The sequence below is a fragment of the Nerophis ophidion genome, linkage group LG13 (genome assembly GCF_033978795.1).
Source record: "Nerophis ophidion isolate RoL-2023_Sa linkage group LG13, RoL_Noph_v1.0, whole genome shotgun sequence".
Classification (NCBI taxonomy): domain Eukaryota; kingdom Metazoa; phylum Chordata; class Actinopteri; order Syngnathiformes; family Syngnathidae; genus Nerophis; species Nerophis ophidion.
This window is the reverse complement of record NC_084623.1, coordinates 29,801,091-29,824,827: the sequence shown is the minus strand read 5'-3', so window position 1 is coordinate 29,824,827 and position 23,737 is coordinate 29,801,091. Positions and strand designations below refer to the sequence as shown.

General features: G+C 40.4%; 1 protein-coding gene across 1 annotated transcript in view; it reads right to left on the bottom strand.

The window, feature by feature from the left end:
* The window catches only part of ngef (neuronal guanine nucleotide exchange factor), a 135,800-nt gene that overhangs the window by 83,776 nt on the left and 28,287 nt on the right, over window positions 1-23,737 (bottom strand). The window contains exons 2-5 of the mRNA XM_061918740.1: window positions 9,110-9,215; window positions 1,869-2,174; window positions 1,430-1,494; window positions 204-442 (exon numbers count right to left, since the gene is read on the bottom strand). Of these exons, the coding sequence (XP_061774724.1) occupies window positions 204-442; window positions 1,430-1,494; window positions 1,869-2,174; window positions 9,110-9,215 (716 nt within the window). The remainder of the gene's footprint in view (window positions 1-203; window positions 443-1,429; window positions 1,495-1,868; window positions 2,175-9,109; window positions 9,216-23,737) is intronic.

The window sequence follows — 23,737 nt, the reverse complement described above, 5'->3', positions numbered from 1 at the left end:
AGTCACATGTGCACAGAGGAATACATAAGCAGAGTAATACTTTAGAGTTAAAGGTTATTGTTGGCCGTGACCACGTCCAACTGTCTCTCCGAATAGCAGCTGTCTGGTCTGAGCCGGACCCAAACTTTTCTTCAAAATTTGTAATAAATATTTTTGGAATCATTGTTACAAAAAAAATACAATTACAAAGTTTTCTTGCTTACCTCTTGCATCATAATTTCTTTAGGTGGTAACTGGCTAAGCAGTCCACTGGCCTGCACTACTTCAAGGTTCTGCCATAAGCTGAGTGAACGAGCACTGTTCCTCAGCTGGAGTTGTAACACTGGTGTTGATGAGACATTGGACATTGCCAACATGCCACCAGGGGAGAGATGCTCACGCTGACGTCTTTGTTCAATCTCTTGCATCTTAGATGTATCTCTGTATTCCTGATACAAGAAGGCTGGATAATCAAAATACAAGAAAAGTCTGATTAAGTTGAGTTAATGAACTTGCATGCATCCCTTTTTCCTGACAAAATATCCTTTTTTTTCAGGGTTACAGTGCTTGAGCCCACCCAAACCCCGCTATACTCCGTTTAACCTATATGTAAACATGTAGCTCATGTAGGAATCACAAATAATTGAATCCCAGGTGCCATTTGTCACATAAATAATAATCAATTTATCGGTTGGCAAACATCATTCTAATAAAAGTATTCCAAAATTGCACAAAAACTTAAGTGTAAATCTTTATTGATGCAAACATCTTGCAAGTACTAACATGCTTTTAATACAAACTTTGTACCAAACAAAACAATAAGAAAGACATTGATAGTCACTCATGAATTGAACAGAATTTTGGTTTACTATATCTGAACATAATGGATGACACATGTTTTGTACTAAGGGGTTGGTATTACATGTATAGCAAAAGCTACAATGACTGAACAACAAGCGTGTATTGCATAATAGATTAGATTAGATTAGATTAGATTAGATAGTACTTTATTTATTCTGTCAGGAGAGTTCCTTCATGAAAATTAAAATTTTCAGCACAATCCCATTCAAGATCAGACAAACATTACAGGTAATATGTTTCAGTCATATACTGCAGATTGGTTTGGTAGGTGTAGAACTGGATAGTGAGCTACACAAGAATGAAAAAAAAAAAAACGCAGCACACAATGGAGATACTGTATATTCTATATAAAAACACCAATAGGGCACTGCTTCATTTTATATCATTTTGAGATAACGTATGCAATATAAACCATGTAAATATTGATTATTTATCCCAAATGTAAGTGTTTTAAATATTTTAGACATGCACAAACCAACTCTTATACTTTGTACAATATAAAACAAAATTAAACAGAGTTTGTAGCTGTACTGGAGGTGATAACAGCAGGCAAAAACCATGCTTTACAATTTGTTGACTGTTTGCTCACCGATATTTTTGATAATCTTAAGGCCGTGGCTGATTGTCTTGGAGTTCCCGTCATTGCTCAGCAACCTACAAAGAGAGAAGGGGGGATTTATATAAGTTTGGACAATCAGGCAAGCATGAGCAAAATGTGTTGATTGGAATTTAATTTGAAATGAGCTATTGCTATTATGCCGTAAGACATTTCGTATTATGAACAAAAGTAAACATGAAAATACTTCTTATTAACATTTACTTTATGGCAGCATAATAAAACATAGCTGAGGAGTTACCGTCATATCCTCATAATTGATTTATAATTTGCAAACATTTTATGCCACATTCTAAAACCATTATTCTTTTTGCCCATCTTGTCCATGTATGCTAGTCTTCAAATCATTTACTTAGCAGTAAATGACAAGCTTTAATTATTTGGACATGTTTTCAGTTTAATTTGGTCAAACCTGTGGTTGACGATATCCCGGTCAGTTCCCTCTGGGCTAGGCCTTCCCAAGCTCTTGGTCCCTCCAATGTCGCTTACTGTGCAGGCAACGGTGGTTTGCTCAGAGAGCTGTTTGATGTCACCACTCTGAATGCTGTGAGTCCGGTATAAGATCGTGTTGTCTATTGAGGTGCTGTTGTGGTTGTAAGAGGCTGTAGATATGTACACACTCTCTCCTCCCACACCTCCTCTTCCCTTATTTACAACATGCTTGTTGTACAGACCATACAATCTGCTGCTGTTCTCCCCATTGCTGGGCAACACAGGTCTGGAAAAAGGGACATGTGGTAAAATCAGAGGTTTGCATTTCAGAACAGAGAACCACTTTAAACTATCTGTGCCATCCTAACCATAAAACTTAAACTCCTAAGCAAAGTACAATATTGTACAGCATTATCAGTAGGTTACTTATTAGATATTTAATCATTTGTTAGTGTAGCGGCTCTGCGTTTTTGTTTGATTGATTGAAACTTTTATTAGTAGATTGCACAGTACAGTACATATTCCGTACAATTGACCACTAAATGGTAACACCTGAGTAAGTTTTTGAACTTGTTTAAGTCGGGGTCCATGTTAATTAATTAATGGTAACGTTTATGATCTTATTCATACTGCTACTGCGAACCCACATCCGTCCGATTGAGAAGAAAGTGTGTTAGCCACTAGTGACTAGGCTAACAGCTCCAAACTGCTAACCCAGCGGCTAGCATACTCTTTGAAGATGTCAGAGAGTGAGGTTTACCAACGTACATCTGGTGCAGCCACGCTGGCTGGCCCCCATTACATTGACTCCAAGAAGTCTGGCTGGATAAGCAACTTTATTGTAATAACATGTTGAAGGGGACTGCGATGAGATGGTGACTTGTCCAGGGTGTACACGGCCTTCCGCCCGATTGTAGCTGAGATAGGCACCAGCGCCCCCCGCAACCCCAGAGGGAATAAGCGGTAAGAAATGGATGGATGGATGGATGGATGTTGAAGGGGAACTGCACCTTTTCGAAATTTTGCTTATCATTCACAATCCTTATGTAAGACAAGAGCACATCTGTTTTTCTTTTTTTTAATGCATTCTAAGTAGTAAACACATGCTAACAAAAGTCTGCTTACAATGGAACCTATTGGAGTGGCTCTCGTCTGGCTGTAAAGCCCCTAAAAAACATCCAAATACCTCCATTAAGGTTTTATTTACATTCTGAAAGTATATATGTAATAACATTTAGTAACAAGCATATTTAAAATACTATTTAACATTTACGTATTTTGCTCATTTTAAGCATACACAACGCATTAATTTAAAAAACGCATCACAACCTCTGCTTTTTTTTTCTCAGCGTCACTGATTATTACTCACTTTAGACTTCATGAGAGCCAACAGACATTATAAAACATAACTTACTGTACAATGTCTGCTGTCATCTGGATGCCGACTTATATAATTTTGTTATAGTCTTGTTTAGATAAATAATTAAAAGAAAGGTGTGGAACAAAGTGTCTTTTTGCGTCGTTCTCTTTCTCAGATCTTAAGTGTACACCAAAATTCACCAACTCGTTTGAATACGTCCTCATTCTTTTACCCTCAAGGTGAGAGGTATGATTTATGATCTAGAATACATTTCCACGAGCAAGGAAGGAAGGAAGGAAGCAGCTCACCAGTCGATCATGTCAAAATACAATAAGATAGACTTTTATTTATTCCACAATGGGAACATTAAAAAAAATACGCACATAAGCTTGTGATCACGGCGCCGCTGAACTAGTTTGTCTGCTTTAGCGCTCATAATAACAACATCACTAAAACTTAGTAAATATTCAAGTCACAAAATGTGATTGGAGGATTGTTGGCTGTTTTTGGATGGATATTTTTTGGGCGGAATAGAGGACCTTCCATTTGCTCCGCTGTAAGCCTACTTTTTTTACGTTTATTTATGAGTTCGAATGCATTTAAATAAAATACATCCGTCGTCATGATTGTGAATGATCGGCAAAATTCTTCAAAATTTGCAGTTCCCCTTTAAGGATTACCAGGATACCATAATCCGCCACAGTCCACCACTAAATGTTTCACTTATGTTAAATATTGCCAAAACTCATTGATCCCGAGTTACTGTATACATGAGAAAGATCAGGCACAGCAAATCACAGGTTACAAGGTGACAAATTGTAAGCATTTTATTGCATAACATCATCATGCAGTACTACCGCCAACCCACAGGGGGCAACAGCAAAGAATAAGTGTCACAATAAAGCAGCAGTGAAGTCTGTAGAAGAAGACTACTCACCTAATGATTTTTGCAAAATATTTGGGATTTTAAATTTTTAATAGCTTAAAGACTATACAATATAGCTTTTAAAAACATGTGGCTTGCATATGCTGTGTAGTTGTTTCTACAAAGAGTCCTATTTTAGGGAAAACATATCTTACTGATTTTTGAGAAACATTTTAAATGTTTAATGTTCAATTGCTTTAGGACTGTACAATATGTTTTCTCAAAAACACATAACTTATAGATGGTGTCTAGTTGTTTGTAGTACAAGTTTTGTCTTGGGGAGAATCGATACACATGAGACTTGTGTAGTGTTGTGTTTAATTGTTCTCCTGCCTTCCCTTTTATTTTGTGCCTGCATTTTTTCTGTTGTGTCTTTTTTTCCAGTTCATTGTTCCTCGCCGAGAAACAATGATTAGCTGCAGGTGGGGGCATATCAATTAATTACTTTAATCAATTAAAGCAGGAGCGGAGGAGCTGTACACACTAAAATTGTTACGGTGGGCACTGCCACTTCTTCTCTGCACTATGGCTGTAGAGCCTTCCCAGCATTCACCTTCCAAGTGTCTTGACATGGTGTTAACCTGCTGGGCTTTCACCTCTTTTGCGCTGTGTGCTTCTCCATTACTGTCCACGCCTTGACCGCACCGCTTGCCGTAACTCTTAACAGGGCTGGGCAACATCATTGCTTTTCAATCTATCAATCAATCAATCAATCAATCAATCAATCAATCAATCAATCAATCAATCAATCAATCAATCAATGTTTATTTATATAGCCCTAAATCATAAGTATCTCAAAGGGCTGCACAAGCCTCATCAACATGGTCGTTCTCCCCCGCACAACTCACATCATTCCTGTCCCGCATTCTACCTGCGCTTCCTTCCCCATTATTCCGATACCACTGCATCACTCTGTTACTCTCCTCAAACAGGATGCACCTTGGAACTGGTCGCCTGCTCAGCTGCTGTCCGCCAGCTAAAGTCATAGCTCACCTCTTACCTTGTGCTTGCCCACTTTGATCTACACTGTCCAACGTTTGTGACTGCGGTCGGGGTTGTCCTGTCTCAACTGCAGCAGAGAACCGAGTGCCCAGTGGCGTTTGAGTCTAGGGCAGTCATTCTGACGAATAAAAATATTTCGCCAAGGCAGAGGGAGGCACTGGGATGTATCTGGGTCTGTGAGAAGTGGCACATGAACCTCTATGGGCGACAGTGTACGCTGCGAACATCAAGCCCTCTCAGCCCTCCTGAAAACGGCTCAGGTCACAGGCCGTTGCACCCCTGCAGGTGGTCCCATGCAGCTCGGAAGAGTCAGAGCTGCATGGGATTCTGGGTATTTGTTTTGTTGTGTTTATGTTGTGTTGCAGTGCGGATGTTTTCCCGAAATGTGTTTGTCATTCTTGTTTGGTGTGGGTTCACAGTGTGGCGCATATTTGTAACAGTGATTAACTTGTTTATACAGCCACCGTCAGTGAGACCTGTAAGTATGCCTTGCAGTCACTGACACGTGTTTGCAGAAACCTTACAGAACATGTGGCTGAAACTGAATGCTGTATGTTTGATGAAAAGGTGGATGCTATAACTTATGTTCATAAAAGCCAAATACAGAAATGTCTGGAATGGTACGCTGTTAGTACAAGATGTAGAGGGCGTCAAAGGCAGTGTCAACACGGTACCCATTGAACATTGTTGTTTGGGTGAAAACTGACAGATGTTCACGAGAATGAATACCCTTGAATGATTGCCTTGAAATTCCGGAGTCTCCCGGAAAATTCGGGAGGGTTGGTAATTATAGCAAAAATGACACTGTCAAGCGCCATTCATATAAAACTCGCGGGCCACACTAACACAAAATTTTACATATCAAGGTGCTGGCCGCAGAATAACGTCACGAGGGCCGCAATTGACCCGCGGGCCGCGTGTCTGAGACCCCTGGGTTAGACCAAAAATGATTCCCGGGCACGACATCGCTGCTGCCCACTGTTCCCTCACTTCACAGGGGGTGATCAAGGGGATGGGTCAAATACAGAGGAAAAATGTCACCACACCTAGTGTGTGTGTGACAATCATTGGTACTTTAACTTTAATAATCATGGATTAAGTTTCTTGGCCCCATGTTACAAGTATGCTTGCTGTTCCCCTGTTAGCATGCTGAGCTTTTATGCTAGCATTTTAGCTAATGTGGTACATTTACAGCTAAAATGAATGCATTGTTATTTTGTAAGCGCTTGTGGTTTGGAAACCCTCCTAACTATACCAACATTTAATATTTCAAGATTCATACTACATTTCAGTACAGCTTCTGCTCTTCAACTCTTAAACCATTTTAATCTTTAAACTATTTCTACTTTCAAACTTCTATATTTGACTATTATTTCAGTCTGGCGTCAGCTTATTATTTCAACATTCAAGCCACTTCAGCAATTAAACAATTTCAATATTGCAATACATGCCATGGGAAATTCTTTGAAATATTCTCAAAATTTAACAGATTTTAATTTTTTTAACATCTTTGCAACCCTAATACTAATGGAAAGGAATGTGTGCACTGTCCTAATATATTTTTAAAATGATCATATACACATGCCTCTTGTCAAGAGAAATAGCTCACAGTCAACAATGTTTGGGACATGTTGCTAAATGAAGCTTCTTACAACAGAAAGTTAAAACAATCAAATTAATATAATATCAATCAATAAATAAGTCCCAGATGTTTTTTGCTCAATACAAAACAGTGAAGGTAGGTACATACTATAGTAATTACAAAAAGTACAGTATATACTATATTTTGTGAATTGTATATACAGCCATGGCCGGCTCTACGCAGGGGCAAGAGGGGGCAGAGCCCCCTTAAATAAATGTCTTGCCCCCTCAAATCAAAATTTGAGAAAGCAAATTTTAATAAACTCACAAAATTACAAGTTGACAAAATTATCTGCACTAGCGGAAAAATCCGCCGAAAAAGGGACACATACGATATAGTAGTGTCGGCTTCCCTCTCATCCCTACCTCCGCTGTGCGTGTATTCACCATTCCACAGGCTGCGCAGCAGACACACACCCCTACACACCCCTCAGCCCTCAGTACACATCCAATCACTGTTGCAGTATGAAAGTAAAAGAAAAGGAAAAGTTGTCTACATTTATCATATACTTGTTAGGATGGGTGTATTTGTGTAGTCTTATCTGTCATAAACACATTTATCGTCGCAGACTTTCGGTGCTACGAAGTTCCTTTTTTTTTTTTTTTTTTTTTTACAACTTGACGAGACCAGTGGCAGCGGAGGCTCTGAGCAGCAGTGGTTTGGAAGGCAGAGAGCCTCCACTATCCCTGTAACAAGCTACAAGTCATTTATGATGCTGTTAATGACGGTAAAAATGAAACATAAGGTATATATCCTGCTTAGCAGTCCTCCTCTGCTGTCCTCTGTTCAGAGCGGAGTCCCTAGCAACGGCCCGTTTTACTTAGCAACGGTCTGGCAATCGACTGCAGGAATTCTTTTTCTGTTCTTGTAATTCTACATAGCCAACCTTTAATGTTTCAATCTACATTTTGTAATAAACAAATTATAAGTTTCATTTGATATGACCAAGACACCTAAACATAAAAACACAGCCGTTTCATCAATTTACAAGCAACTGGGCAACACACATACATTGGAGTGAATTAATTTTGTGCCCAGATGAGTGCCCACGTCCACTGCATGTGACAAACTGAAGACAAGTGACCTGTGTCTGACAGACCCCTACGTAAAGCCCCAGGCTGTAGTCCTGTACTGTTGTTTTTCTTCATGTAATCACAGCGTGTTTTTTCTGTTGTTGTTCAAGCTTACTTATTTTCTGCTCCAGCTTCCAGCAGCTCACAAAGAGAAAGTTTGTGAGCTGCTCTAATGCATCCATTTTTCAGAGCATTTAAAACGTCTAGTCCTGCTCCTGGATGTAGTAGTAGCAATGATGCTACTGTTAGTACATCAGGGACAGCAGCCAGCAATACTGCACCTTTAGCACCAGCAAGCACTGTTTCTCCTGCACCAGCTCCCTCCGTCCCCCCATCAAGCGCTCCCCCAAAGCAGCCTGCTCAGCTACCCAGTGACTTAAATGGCAACGCACCATCTCAGCCAATACTGGGTGGCTACCCAAAGCGTGCATTTGGTACAACATTAAGATCATTCAATCCTGCCTGGTACCGCACACGACCATGACTAGAGTTTTCTGTGGTGCGAGACGCCTGCTTCTGTTTCCCCTTTCGGAAATATGGCAGCGCTGTTAATGTTTCCCCCCCTGAGGGATTGCCACCTTATTGTGGTCAGGGGGTTTGCGTGCCTCAGTGACCGTAAGAGCTATACCAGCAGGAGCTTAGTCTTCTGGTGGGAAACCCAAGTTGGACATGTCTGAAGGTAGCGGCCTGACAAAGTGCAATCCACTACTCCAGGTTGGGGTTGGACACATAGCTAAAGACCCATTTCAATGAAGAAAGCATCGTTACTATAAGCACAGAAAAAAAAGTGCTGGAGCATGATGTGTACACATAATGCCCCCTTCACATTTCTGACCGCCCCCTCATATAAGCATGCCCAGAACCGCCCCTGTATACAGCCATCCATTTTGTACCGATTATTCCCCTTGGGGTTTCAGCTGCAATCGAGCGGAAGGCGGCGTACACCCTGGACAAGTTGCCTCCTCATCGCAGGAATTGTATATACAGTATATTTACGTATATTGTTATTGTTCACGAGACACATACCAACAGGCAATAGGTTTTTATTCTTTTACACTAAAAAATTTAATTCAAGTTACAATTTGAAGCCCTACAGTGCTCACTATTGAGTAAAAATTGAACATTTCAGCTATTGTGTCTTTTGTAATGACTCTCAGTGTTGTTGTCGTCAGCCATGTTTAAACATACAATTTGTCCCTGGTTTAGCAAGTCAACTCACCGTCCAGCTCCATGCAAATCAGGTGATTTATGTGGCGATGGAGTCTTACAAAACGAATTTGGTGATGTGGTTAATGAGCTGTTGTCCACACCAGAACTGGGAGAACCTATTGAGAAGGTAGAAGGGACAAAAAAGAAATTAGAATTGGTAATGACTTCTGAAATTTGGTATATAATGATACTGTATACAATCCATTTTCTTTTGTTTTTGTTGTTAGTTTTTTTTACAAACAGTGGCAATAAATTGTTTACATTTATTTTAAGAAATATAACATTAACTGGATTAGAGAACTTTTAAGATAAAATCTTTTTTTTATTTTGATGACGGGATGTTTCAAATGTACCTTGTTATTTTGTAAAAAAAATAATGTGTGCAATTCTTTATGCAACATACAGTATTGTAGCGTTGGACGGGTTAACAAATGTCTTTACTTGAAGATATCAACAAACACGGATACGCTGTATGATCATTAACAAGTTTAATGATCATTTTAATGCACACTCACACTCACAACTGAAAGCAAAGCATACTTGCTCAATAGCCACACATGTAACAGTGAGGGTGGCCGTACAAACAACTTTAACACTGTCACAAACATGCGCCACAATGTGAACCCACACCAAACAAGAATGACAAACACACTGCGGGAGAACATCCACACCGCAACACAACATAAACACAACATGAACGCAACAGAACAAATACCCAGAATCCCCTGCAGCACCAACCCTTCCGGGACGCTACAGTATGCTATATTGGACCCCAGCCTCTGTCAGGCTGGTGCGAGCAAACTCGTGGGCCTCCCCCAGCTGCTCCACAAGATTGTAGTTGTAGTCCAGGCCCGGGGCTTCTCTCACTTCTGGTTCTGGGGCTGGGCCAAAAACCAAATCAATAGGCGTGCACAGTTCGTGGCCAAACATCAATGATGCAGGAGTGCAGCGTGTTGACTCCTGCACCGCTGTCCTGTAGGTCCAAAGGATGAGTGGGAGGTGTAAGTGCCAGTCTCTCTGCCGCTTGTCGGTGAGAATGGCAAGTTGTGTGGCCAAGGTTCTATTAAAACGCTCCACCAACCCATCGGCCTGGGGATGCAGTGGCGTGGTGCGAGTCTTTTTCACACCCAGGCGACGGCACACCTCCTGAAATACCTTGGACTCGAAGTTCCGTCTCTGGTCGCTGTGCAGCTCCTCTGGGGCTCCGAATTGGCAGAACATCACAGATATTAATCCCTCTGCCGTTGTCACAGCGCTCTGGTCGGGTACCACATACGCTTCCGGCTAGGTTTATCCATCCATCCATCCATCCATCCATCCATTTTCTACTGCTTATTCCCTTTTGGGGTCACGGGGAGCGATTTTTAGGTTTACACATACGTAATTAGCAAAAAAAGCTAGCAAGGAACGTTAGCATGCTAACATTCTCACATGTATGCAAACAGTTGGAAGGTTTGAATCGCTTGAGAAATTTCGGATATGGAGAGATTTGTATACTGCCCATTCATTTTCAATAGAGGGAAATCTTGGTAATTCAGGGTAATCTGGGAATTTTTGGAACCAAGGTTTAAATGTCCAGAGTGAGTGTAATGTGTGGATATTGGAATGATTCAAATTGGAGGAGAAATGTTGGATATGCAGTAGATTGTTATTGTTATTGTCAGTGTTATTTCCCATTCTTTGTCAGAGGAGATAAAATAAATGGGTAAATGGGTTATACTTGTATAGTACTTTTCTACCTTCAAGGCACTCAAAGGGCTTTGACACTATTTCCACAATCATCCATTCACCTACACATTCACTGCCATGCTCCATCAGGAGTGTCTTGCACAAGGAAACAACAGACATGACGAGGTTGGTAGAAGGTGGGGATTAAACCACCACTCTCCCAACTGCGCCACGCAGTTGAAAATTACCTTAAATTCTGGGAAAACCGTGAATTTGGGGAAAGAGAAAGCATGTTTTGTGTTCAATATATGGGAAAAGCAGTGTGGGTGGACTGAAAAGAATATGGATTTAAAAATGCTTAATGTATATTGTAATAGTTGAAATTAAAGTATAAGACTCATAGATGAATGACTGCATAAATATCTAGTGGCATATTCTGGGATTTGAAAGCCACTCACCAGGTCAGGAGCCCAGTATCTATCTACTGAGGTAAACAACCTGACAGTTCAATTGTCCAATGTTGGTCATTAAAGGGAGGGATTCAACCATTTAAAATGATTTGTGTGTACCCAGAAGTCAATGCTTCCACATTACTTTGTCAGCTAATTTTGAGGATAAAGCAACATTTTTTTTCTTTACAAATACATTTGTATGAAACATTTACTTGCAAACAATGGTTGATTGTGGAAATTAGAAACTGTCCTGAAATGTAATATGAATATATACAATTGATAAATGTATTAAAATATACTAAATATATTAAACTGAAAAACCCGCAGTCAAATTAGCAAGCATGATAAAGTTCACATACTAATTTGATCTTCGTGGTTACATCAATACTATCAGGCACAGCAGGATTGAACCCCAGAGCTTCTGTGGGACAATCAAGCATTCTAGCCACTGAATTAGATAGCAAGGCACTCATGATAGTTTCAGCTAGGTTTAAAAATTACCCGTGTGCTCCCATAAATGCACTGCTGTAACAGAACAATATTTTTGGCTAATTTCGGGTATAAGTCAATGTTTTTTCTTCACCAAAAATATATCACATGATTTTATGAAAAAAATAAAATACAAAGCAGCTTATTTAAAGGAAAAATACATAAATTCATGACTGAGATTAAAATGTGGTAAAATATACTATGAATATAGAAATGAACGGTGGGTGGAACAGGGGTTAGTTTGTGTGCCTCACAATAAGAAGGTCTTGGGTTCAGTCCCGGGGTCCTTCTGTGTGGAGTTTGCATGTTCTCCCCTTGACTGTGTGGGTTCTCTCCGGGAACTCCGGCTTCCTCCCACCTCCAAATACAAGGACCTGGGGAAAGGTTGTTTGGCAACACTAAATGGGCCCTAGTGTGTGAATGTGAGTTCTGTTCACACACATTCCCATTCACACTTCATGTGAATGTTGTCTGTCTATCTGTGTTGGCCCTGCGATGAAGTGGCAACTTATGTAGGGTTTACCCCACCTTCCGGCCGAATGCAGCTGAGATCCCCTGCGATCCCAAGACGGACAAGCAGTAGAAAATGGATGGATGGGTTGGAATTAAAGTATATGACTTGTAAATGTACTGCTGTAAAATAATCTAAAATTGATTGAGGCTTTCAACCCCTTCAGGGTTTCATCCCAAGTCACTTAGTTGAGAGGGAGATAGGTTATCCATCCAGCCAAATCTCCTAGCTGTCAAAGTGTTGTCCAACTTTCTTTGCCAAGGAGAACAATTCAGCGGTTGAAAATGTTACGGGAAAACTAAAAACAATTTTATTTTTTCTTGTATATAATAATGGACAGTTTGAAGGACCTGACTAAGATGAACTCTCTGATGGTGGAACAATTTAAATTGGATGAAAAATGTGGCAGGAGTAGTCAAGAGAATAAAAGGTGTCTGGATCCTTGAAAACCTGGAATTCCGGGTAATATGGGGTATTCGGGAAACATTTTTTTAGAAAGCCAACAATTCCCAGCCGAGCCAAATGTTTCGGTTCTGATCCGATGAAAATTGTGGGCACTGGAAGATGCCAAAGTTTTGTATATTGTAAAAAGGTGTGGTGTCCTATACACATACTGGAGTTTATGCAATTCTGGAAGGAATTGCGTGTGAAGGCCCCAATCATTTCTGAAGTTGAATTTAAAAGCTATATGACTATAGTAAGTAAGTCCTCAAATATAGGATGTTGTACATGTTGATGCTTACATCTTACAATTTGCCTTTAAAAGCCAAGTTCAACGGACTTGTTCAGCTATGTAAAGCTTCTCATTAAGTATTTCACACAAGCACACTACACAATCATTACTTATAGTTTTAAAAGACTTTTGGACAATAATTATATAACATATAGTGATTATTCATTGAAATATAACAAACAATGCCACTGTGTACTCATAATGCAACAGGTCAAAATACATCATTACCCAAAATGCATTTATTCGAAAATATTTATTTTTTGCTTATTTCAGACTAAATAAATGTCTTTATACCACAACAAATACTATTTCCGATAGTTTTGAACATTTACTTGCATTCAAGGTTATTTTCGGGAGGAAAAAAAGGCAACCTTAAGTAAGAATGGTGGGCTGAGTACCAATTGTATTGTCCAATATTATGGAAAAGGATGAATACTGTAAAAACGGGGAATATTTCCGCCTTAATAGACAGATAGCATTATTGGCCTGACGAAGACAAACATTTTAACATTGGAAGGGTTGAAATCAGTTGAAATATGTGGGAAAAGAAGCATACAGAAAAAAAGGGGGAAAATACTGCAAAATTATAAATTACAGTGGAACTGGTAATTTTTGGAAATGTTTGTTGAAAGAACACACATATCCTGAATGCGCTGAACGTTTTGACGTTCGAACGGGATTAATCCGATAAACAATGTGGGAGTAACAGACAACTGAAGAATGGAGTGGAAGAGGAAGAAGAATAAGAATAAATAGATGAAATGCTGTAGAACAGGGGTCCTCAAACTACGGCCTGCGGGACTAGTATGGCCCGCCAGCGTCCAAAATCCGGCACACGGATTATAGCAGTGTGTGCACACATAGACAGCAACGAAAAATCCAATGCAGTGGTGGTTAATATTTATTGTTATTGAACCCGTTAGTCGGTATTTTCCATGAGGTTTTGTGCATGATTGCAACCCGTTCGTGGGTACATTTAAAATACAAGGTGGTTTATGATTCCTTGTGCAAGCCCATTCGTGGGTGAGGTTTTGGTTCGAATAATTAATGAACAATTGCGGTTTTGATGTTTGGTGTTTTGAGGGACATTAACAAGGTTTCCATACATTTGATCTGATTTTGAATTGTGGGTTGTGTATAATCATGGATCCTGGGAAAGGCAAATATGATGCTTTGGAAATGCATGACCATGCGTTGATGGAGGAGTCAAAAGTAACGCATTCAATTGGTGACACAATTCCACAAGTGGAACCATCACAGGCTGAACTTTCAGAGATGATTGAAAATCAGTCACAGCCTGCAGAGATGGAAAAACAGGTGGACACAGATCAAACATCTGATGATAAAAAACGCACAGTGAAAATGATAACGAAAGCCCAAATGCACAGAATTGAAACACTTCAGAAACATGGGGCGGCATGGCGTAGTGGGTAGAGCGGCCAGCCAGAAACCTGAGGGTTTCAGGTCCACTTCCCACCTATTGACATCCAAAAAATTGCTGCCGTTGTGTCCTTGGGCAGGACACTTCACCCTTTTCCCCCGGTGCCGCTCACCAGGGGCGTCGTCAGACATATTTCACTGGGGCACGTGCCCCACTGTTGATCTGCAGTGCCCCAGTAAAAATTTCACCAATAAAAAAAAAACACTTCAGAGTTTTAAGTCTACATAACATAGACAACAGCGCACATACTACTTAGTATGGTAATTGATTGCTACTGTATTCACTCCACGAAACAGTGAACACATGGCTAATTAATATGGTAATTTATTCACGTGTGGATCGAGACTTCGGTTGAGAGAGAGAGAGAGAGAGAGAGGGGGGGGGGGATTCGAATCAATGCGTGAGGTAGATAACGTTAGCCAACAACAATTTGTTAATTATATTATTTTGATTTTGATTTGACTCAAACTGTAACTCCTAGGCAGCATCATTGTCTTAAGTTGATGCTAAGTTAGCTAAGGTTATACCTTGTATCAAGACAAACATATTCATTTGCTGTACGAGCTGTCGGGGGAATTTCCAATGAACATGAAACATAATGTTGGTTATTGTCTGCTGGTTCTGCATCAATGATGATTTGGAGTAAGCATGTATGAGTTGAGTGCTTCTCAAATGCTTTATCTTCAGGAAGGAAAACATTTTTCCATATCATCAAGTCGTGAGCCAATTTTTAAATCATTCAATTTTATTTCACAGAAAAATAGCACAGTAGACTTGTCTTGTTAATCTGTGTGACTTTGACTAAAATAATCTTGTTTTGTCACCAGAAAAATGGCTAACATTTCTGTATTTGTTTTCAGAAAGATGACTGAAAATATCGGGTTTTGTTGCCCCATTTTGATCTTTTAAAAATATATTTCCATGTCTGTCCTGAGTCCTCCTCCAACTTGTTAGTCGGTTTGCCTTTTGCTAAAATACTCACAAATAGTCTCTAGAAAAATGGCTAAAAATATCTGGTTTTGTTGCCACAATTTGATTTTTTTCTCCCTAAACTTTTTTTTTTTCACGCACACATGTGACTGCGACTCACTGAAAATGACACACAATCCACTTTTATGTCACGACCCAGCAGTTGGGAACCACTGGTCAACTGTATAACAGTTACTGTAATATTTCCATGTCTGTCCAGAGTGATTGACCACTTTGCAAAAATGAAAACGAGACGTTACAGTTTACTTCTCAGAAAATGATTCCCTGAACAGACACACAACAGTTGTTCATTTATTCTACTACTGTGGCTTTATTGTTTTGTGTATATTTTATAGTTTTGTGTATCTGAAATAGGATTAGCCACATTGCCATTAATGGAAATAAAATAATATAAAAGAACCCAGAGATGTAGGGGTGCTTTATTGTTAGTTTTACTTTTGTATATGTTAAATTTGCAGATGACTACTGCAATATATATTTCAAAAAGATTCATTGCTCTTCCTTTTTGCTTTTAGCAGTAGCAGTTTAGAAGTCTGGAGTAAAAAAGTGCACAAGTAGGTCAAATGCATTAGTTAATTTCAGGCGGTTAATCAAAGATCCATACAACATCATATGATATGATTTCATAGTTTAAAGCACTATTTATGTATTTTTTTATGATAAATAAGTGCTAAAAATGTTTTTGCTTGCGCGCTTTGCACGCTCACATGAATTATTTGTGCCCCAGGTGTGCCCCAGTACAGTATTAGGTCTAGTGACGCCCCTGCCGCTCACACTGGTGAATGAATGATAGGTGGTGGTCGGAGGGGCCGTACGCGCAAACTGGCAGCCACGCTTCCATCAGTCTACCCCAGGGCAGCTGTGGCTACTGATGTAGCTTACCACCACCAGGTGTGAATGAATGATGAGTTCTCACTTCTCTGTGAGCGCTTTGAGTGTTTAGAAAAGCACGATATAAATCTATGTTATATATATATATATATATATATATATATATATATATATATATCATGGAAATGATGGAAAATGGAGAGGACAAAATGGAAGTACAATATGCTTTCACCAAATATCTCAATGTTACAAAGGAAACTGAAAATGCACACAAATCCATCCTACCAATTCTACCTACAGAGGACCAAATCAAACACGACATATGGCATAAAGCCAAATTAATTAATGTACATGAATTTATTGTGGATTTTAACACCTGGATTTGGAAAACGAAATCAATCCAAATGACAGTAATTCTAATGTTACAAGTCACAAATCGCATGGCAGTCACACACACTCTGGTTCTAGTAGATCAAGCACCTCCTCAGCTCGCAGACTGGCAGAGGCCGAAAGGGCTGCCCTCACTGTCCGTTCTGCAGCTCTAAAAGAAAAACATGCCTTGGAAGAGGAGGAGGAAAAGATAAAAAATAAATAGGAAGAAGAGTCACTACAGATCAAAAGGAAATTGGAAGAGGAGAGGGAAAGAATCAGAAAGAAAAAAGAAATGATGGACCTGGATGCTCAATTGGCAGCTGCTGATGCAAAATTTGCAGTTTTAAAAGCTTCCAGCCTTTATTCTTCCACACAAAACACATCTGATGGCATGAGCTCCTACTTAAAAGGAACCAAGGAACCACCAGTCACTCTCAAGCCCCAGGTTAAAGCACCAGTCACTCTCAACCCCCAGGCTCAAGACTATCAACCCTTCACACAGCAGCAGCCAAGCCAAGCTTCACCACCATCTCCACCACAGTTTTTACACCATCCATCTGAGCAACAACAATTAACAGCATGGCAACAACAATATAGGACAGTACCTCCCATTCAACCACCCACATTTTGGCAGGAGCAACAGTTCATGCATTCACACCCTATTCCCATTCAGGTACAAACACAACCACCACCTTCTTTAACAGCAGCAGGTGTCTTGGAATGCAGTGCAGTACCATAGCCCTACAGCACACATGGACCCCCACGTACAACAATCAAGGCAATCTAACATTTCCCCTCCAATCAATGGCACCCCTACTGTACTTGATTTATTGCACAGGCAAAATGAGATTGCAACATTGCAAATGTCGTTGCAAACTTCTCATCTACTCCCACCAAGGCAGATTCCCTATTTTGATGGTGATCCATTACTGTACAGAACCTTTGTCAGAGCATTTGTGCAATGCATTGAGAAAAACGCATCCAACAAAGGAAACTGTTTGTACTCTTTGGAAATGTACACCAGGGGTCAACCTAAAGAACTGGTGTGTAGCTGTCAACACATGCCCCCAGATAGAGGCTATGAGATGGCAAAGTGTTTATTAGAAAAACACTTTGGTGACCAGTACCAGATAACAGCAGCTTACATGAAGAAAGTGTTTAACTGGCCTTGGTGAAATCTGAAGATGTACGAGCTCTGCAAGCCTACTCTCTTTACCTTCGAGAACGTTGCACTGCCATGTAAAACGTGCTGTACATGCAGGAACTTAATATGCCAGCTAACATGAAAACTGTGATCTTCAAGCTGCCATACAAGCTGCGCGAAAGCTGGAGAGTTTCTGCGTGCAACATATTGGAAAACCACCATTGCAGACCTCAGTTCTCAGACATTGTAGCTTTTATTGAGCGACAGGTGAAAATTGTCTCTGACCCAGTCTTTGGAGACATCCAGAATACACCACAGAGTACAGGAAGTACACCTGTGACAGGAATAAAATCACAAGGTAATCCCAAATTCAAAGGTAACAGTTTTGCCACGACCATTAATATCGAAACCCCTGATGTGGAAGACCAAACCAGATTTAAACCTGTTCCAAAGCAAAGTGCACATGCTCCTACCACTGGCGCCTGTATTTGCTGCTCTAAAAATCACCCTCTTGACCAGTGTCCTCAGTTGGAGGAGAAGACCCACAGGGAGAAAATAACTTTCATAAGACAGAAAGGAATCTGTTTTGGGTGTTTTCGTGTTGGACATCTTAGCAGGCATTGTGACAAGCGCTTGACCTGCAAGGTATGCAAGCTTCATATTGGTAAGAAGGAAAGAGCAAGCAACATCATTCCAACCCAAAATAAGACAAGGGAACAATCTGTGAGTAATGCACAAATATCTCTGCAAACATGTGGACAAACGGGGGCTGGTAACAGAAATGGAACTCTGTCAATTTTACCTGTACAAATAAAGTCCAGCAAAGGACACAGTCATACAAACCTATGCATTCCTGGATCCGGGCAGCACAGATACATTTTTTTCCAAAAGTTTGATGACAAAGATGACTTAAAAGGAAGAAAAACTAATATCAATCTCCTAACCATGGGCCCCAAAACATCAGTTTTCAGTTACATGCTGACGGACCTAAAGATTTCAAGCCTCACTGGACAACAGTTCTACGACCTTCCCAAGGTGTACACCCAAAAAAGGATGCCCGTAATGACAAGCAACCTCATCAATAAAGACGAGTTGACTGAATGGCCATACTTGTATGGCGTCATTCATCCTCGTATTGAAGCCGAAGTAGAGCTATTGATTGGAACCAATGCCTCTAAACTGCTTGAACCCTGGGAAGTGATCAAAAGCCATGGAAATGGACTGTATGCCGTTAAGACCCTATTGGGGTGGGTCATTAACGGCCTTCCTGATCACAGTACACTGAAAAAAGGGACTTTTTGGTGCTGTTAACTCTATTAGAGTAACTATCATTAATTTATTCCTACTATTTTTAACATTCAGTAAGATCTAGAGTTTCTTAAGTAAAATTAAACATTTTATTAATGTAATACATGAATTATGGGGGAAAAGTAAGTTTTACTTATGTTTCTTCATACTATTTAATAGTTGTACGTAAATAAACATAAAAATATTACATAAACTTTACTCTGAAAATCTAGTGTTTTGAAAAGCTTGCACGATGACGCATGCGCACAGCACAACAGGCTCTGGCCGACTGGCTCTGCTCCGGCTGTTAGGATCACTTCACAGAGCACTGCAAGGTGTAGCGCGCGCAAGTCATTCCACAGTTAAGTTATTACGTTCTATTTTAAATTTGTGATAATATACGTCTGCATTTAGTTTGACGCAAGATATGTAACTGCTCATCAGTTATTTAAGTTGAGTTAAGTAAGTAAGTAAGTAAGTTAAGTAAAAAAGTTAGCATAACGCTACATTGGTCCGTGCTGGCCTGTAGTGGGAGGGCCGCAGTTTTTCCTGATAAAAACTAAAGTTAACTAATATAAAGTTAAGATATTAAAAAACCACCAACCTAACTGTGTTGTCTGTCTCAAGATCAATAATACAGACGAGGCGTGTTGTCTGAGTTTTCAACGTTTACTTTTTTAGAGCGTGCATATCACAACATCCAAACTGTCAACATGGCCACATACCACTCCCCGCACCGCGCATGCTCGTCACTCCCGTTGCATGCTGGGTAGTGTAGTTCTATTATTCCTTGGCTCATAACATCACATCTTTCCCCCCATAAAGAAATAGTGTTTAACTCAAAGTGTTATTTTTTTTTAGCATTGTAACCACACAAAAATGTCAAAGCATTTATGTCAACACTTTTTTTTTTTTTTTTTTACAACTTGCAAAAACTAAGAGTTCTTAACAACTCTCAATCAGCCTCTTAGGTGGCTGAACATGTCTCTTAGGTCTAGACAGTCTCTCAACAGTAGGTGACGCGGACACTGCTGTCAGTCCTTGGTCAGCAAGGTTAGGCTCCGTGTCAACAAGTTCTGCAGGTCCAGCTGAGTCTTGTTGAGCCTTTTCCTGAGCTGCAATGTTTCCTTGAGTCAACTGTAGTTGAAGATCCGTACGGTTCCTTCTCAGAGACGGTCCATTTTCCATCTGGATCCTATATGAGCGTGGAGCAACTTCCTCTTCCACCTGTCCTTTTTGTCTCCAGGTGCCTGTAGAAATGTCTCTGAGACGCACAACATCTCCTGGCCTCAGCATAGGCAGGTGTTTTGCAGTTCTATCATGCAGATGTTTTTGCTTTGCTTTTTGTACTTCCTTAGCTTGTCTGACCTTGTGTGCGCCTTTGGGTGTCAGCAAATCCTCGTTGACTGGTAGGTTGGAGCGAATTCGCCTACCCATCAGCATTTGGGCTGGTGACAGTCCATTTTGTAGAGGTGCACTCCGGTAGATCAGTAAATTTTTCTGAAAGTCATCTTTGTCCTGTGATTTCTTTAACAAGTTCTTTACAGTTTTAACAGAGCATTCTGCCAAGCCGTTGGACTTTGGATAAGTTGGACTTGACGTAGAGTGTTGAAACCCCCATTCCTTGGCAAAGGCAGCAAACTCACAGCTAGAAAACTGGGGACCATTGTCGGAAAACAGTTGGCATGGAACACCATGTCTGGCGAAAACAGTTTTTAAATAACTGACAACTGCTTTGCTCGACAATGGTCCCCAGTTTTCTAGCTGTGAGTTTGCTGCCTTTGCCTGTGCTCTGGTGGTCTCAGCTGCTCTACACATACTGACACACTTATCTAACGTAAGCCCAGTTTCTCGAAGCAGTCTTTCTCTTAGTGCATTGTCCATTGTACCACAAACAATCCTATCTCTCACTAATGAGTCCCTCAGAGTGTCAAATTCACATGTTTTGCTTAGTGTATGAAGCTCCGCCATGTACTGATCAAAAGGTACTCCTTGCTTTTGGTCATGTGTGAAAAACGTATACCTCTCAAATGTCATGTTTTGACGAGGCACAAAGTATTCTTCGAACTTTGTCATTAGCTGTTCCAGTGTCAAATTAGCTTCATCCAGCTGAAAGCTATTATATATGTCCAAAGCATCTTCTCCAATAACATGCAAAAGAATGTGAGCTTTCAGCTTTTCATTGTCACCTCCTGCTCCGCTTGCTGCTAAATTTATATTAAATCTTTGCTTAAAACGCTTCCAGTTATCAGCAAGATTAGCAGTTAGTAGCATTGGGCTAGGTGGACTTAGCTTTTCCATGACTGTACTTTGGGTAAGTTACCGGGACTTCACAGCTCTTTGTGTTGTTGGCTTTCTTCCAACTTGGGCACAAGATCCTCTTCTATTTGTTTAATCTGTCTCTTGTCCTCTGTGTCACTTTACCGCCGCTCATAGTCTTCACACACCGTAGCAAACTCCTCAGAAATGTGGCGTCCTTCGCACGTTGTCACTCACGCAACCGAAGACATCTTCCTTCCGCTCGTCTTTCGTGGCTCCCTCGTGGCAAACATTTCTTCCGACGCTGCTCACGGCCACTTCTGACACCGTGTGTTGTCTGTCTCAAGATCAATAATACAGACGAGGCGTGTTGTCTGAGTTTTCAACGTTTACTTTTTTAGAGCGTGCATATCACAACATCCAAACTGTCAACATGGCCACATACCACTCCCCGCACCGCGCATGCTCGTCACTCACGTTGCATGCTGGGTAGTGTAGTTCTATTATTCCCTGGCTCATAACATCACACTAACGGTATAACTTTTATCAACTGACGTCAACATAGTAGAACAGGGTATTGTTCTCTGTAAAACTTTTGGCGGCGACACTGAAGTAACGTTAACGTTAGTGAATTAATGTTAATTAATGTGCATTGGGAATGAGGGGGCGATACTGCTGAATGTTTGGGAGAAATGCCCCAGAATAGGTTTTAAAACACACATTTACTGACAGCAGCGCCAGATGTCTTTTGAGAGCATCAGCTTGCGATTACAAAGACACTTCGCTTGCAGTTTTCTTTCTTTTCTTTTTTTTTGACAAGAAGCTAGTTATCGGTGTGAACCCCACAGCAAGATGTTTTTGTAATTCATTGAAAGAATGGATTGTTCATTACAACTTCTACTTGCAAATTAATCTGTCATGTGTTAATTGTTTTATTTAGCTAGAAATGTTTATGATGTAGTATATTTCTTATTAAAATATGTTTCCATCAACAGGAAGCAAATCAGAACAGAACATTATTCTCATAATTCAGGCAAGTAGAAAATAATGTATGCATTATATTGCTTTGGGGCTTCACGGTGGCAGAGGGGTTAGTGCGTCTGCCTCACATTACGAAGTTCCTGCAGTCCTGGGTTCAAATCCAGGCTCGGGATCTTTCTGTGTGGAGTTTGCATGTTCTCCCCGTGAATGCGTGGGTTCCCTCCGAGTACTCCGGCTTCCTCCCACTTCCAAAGACATGCACCTGGGGATAGGTTGATTGGCAACACTAAATTGGCCCTAGTGTGTGAATGTGAGTGTGAATGTTGTCTGTCTATTTGTGTTGGCCCTGCGATGAGGTGGCGACTCGTCCAGGGTGTACCCTGCCTTCCGCCCGAATGTAGCTGAGATAGGCGCCAGCGCCCCCCGCGACCCCGAAAGGGAATAAGCGGTAGAAAATGGATGGATGGATGGATATTGCTTAGTTATTTTCCTTTATTTATCCATCATAATGTAATATTAGAATTGTGGCTGAATATTTTAGACCATTGTTTCAATACCACAAAGTGTGTCTCTTCATTTTCAGGGTGCCCTTTGGAGGAGCCAGTGGACTTTGTGGACAGTTGGAGTTGAGGGCTAGGGAGAGGAGGTCGAGGAGAAATTCATCAGGGAGAAAGAGTAGACCTCTTGTGGTATGAGATGGTCGTGCAAACGATGCAATTTTAGGTCATCAAAACGTTTAGAGCTTATAAAACATTATAGATTGAAGTATCCACACACTAGTCAAGGCCGATCACTACCCTGCTTGTACTCAGATTGTCCTTGTTTATTTAAAAGTTGGGGGGCACTTCATGCACATTTGTCTAGAAATCATACACAGACTCAACAGTTAGGGCAGATGGTTTCATTTCCGTGTCTTGTATGTAATTCATGTAGTTTTAACACAGAGAAACAATATTTTGAACTCCTCAGGACTCATCTGAAAAAGCACGAAACTGTTAATTGTGTTTTTAAAGATTGTGACTATAGTACGAATATATATTCAACTTTTGCTTCACATAAAAGTAGGAAGCACAATCCTCACTGCATTGAAGGTTTTAAAATTACTGTATTCCAGACACATTCAAGTCAGGCAGAGGATAGTAGTTTGATTGAAAGTGAAGTTACTTCTGATGAAACATTTGTCCAAGAGGGTGAAGATTTAGTCCAGGCTATTGTTGATGAGCTTGGTTCCTTGTTGCTTAAACTAGACTGTATATTCAATGTGCCTAGAAGATGTATAGATGAGATTGTAGAGGAGCTTCAATTTATTACTTGTTCAGCATCTGCACGTGTTATTAAAAATACTGTCTCTAATTCATTACAAAACCATAACTGCACTGTTGAAGAAGTGGTGATCACAGATTTAGTAAAACGCCTTTGCCAGTTAAATCCTCTTAGTGTAGCCTTTAGTGGAGAAGGCCCTCTTGGCACGGCATACAAG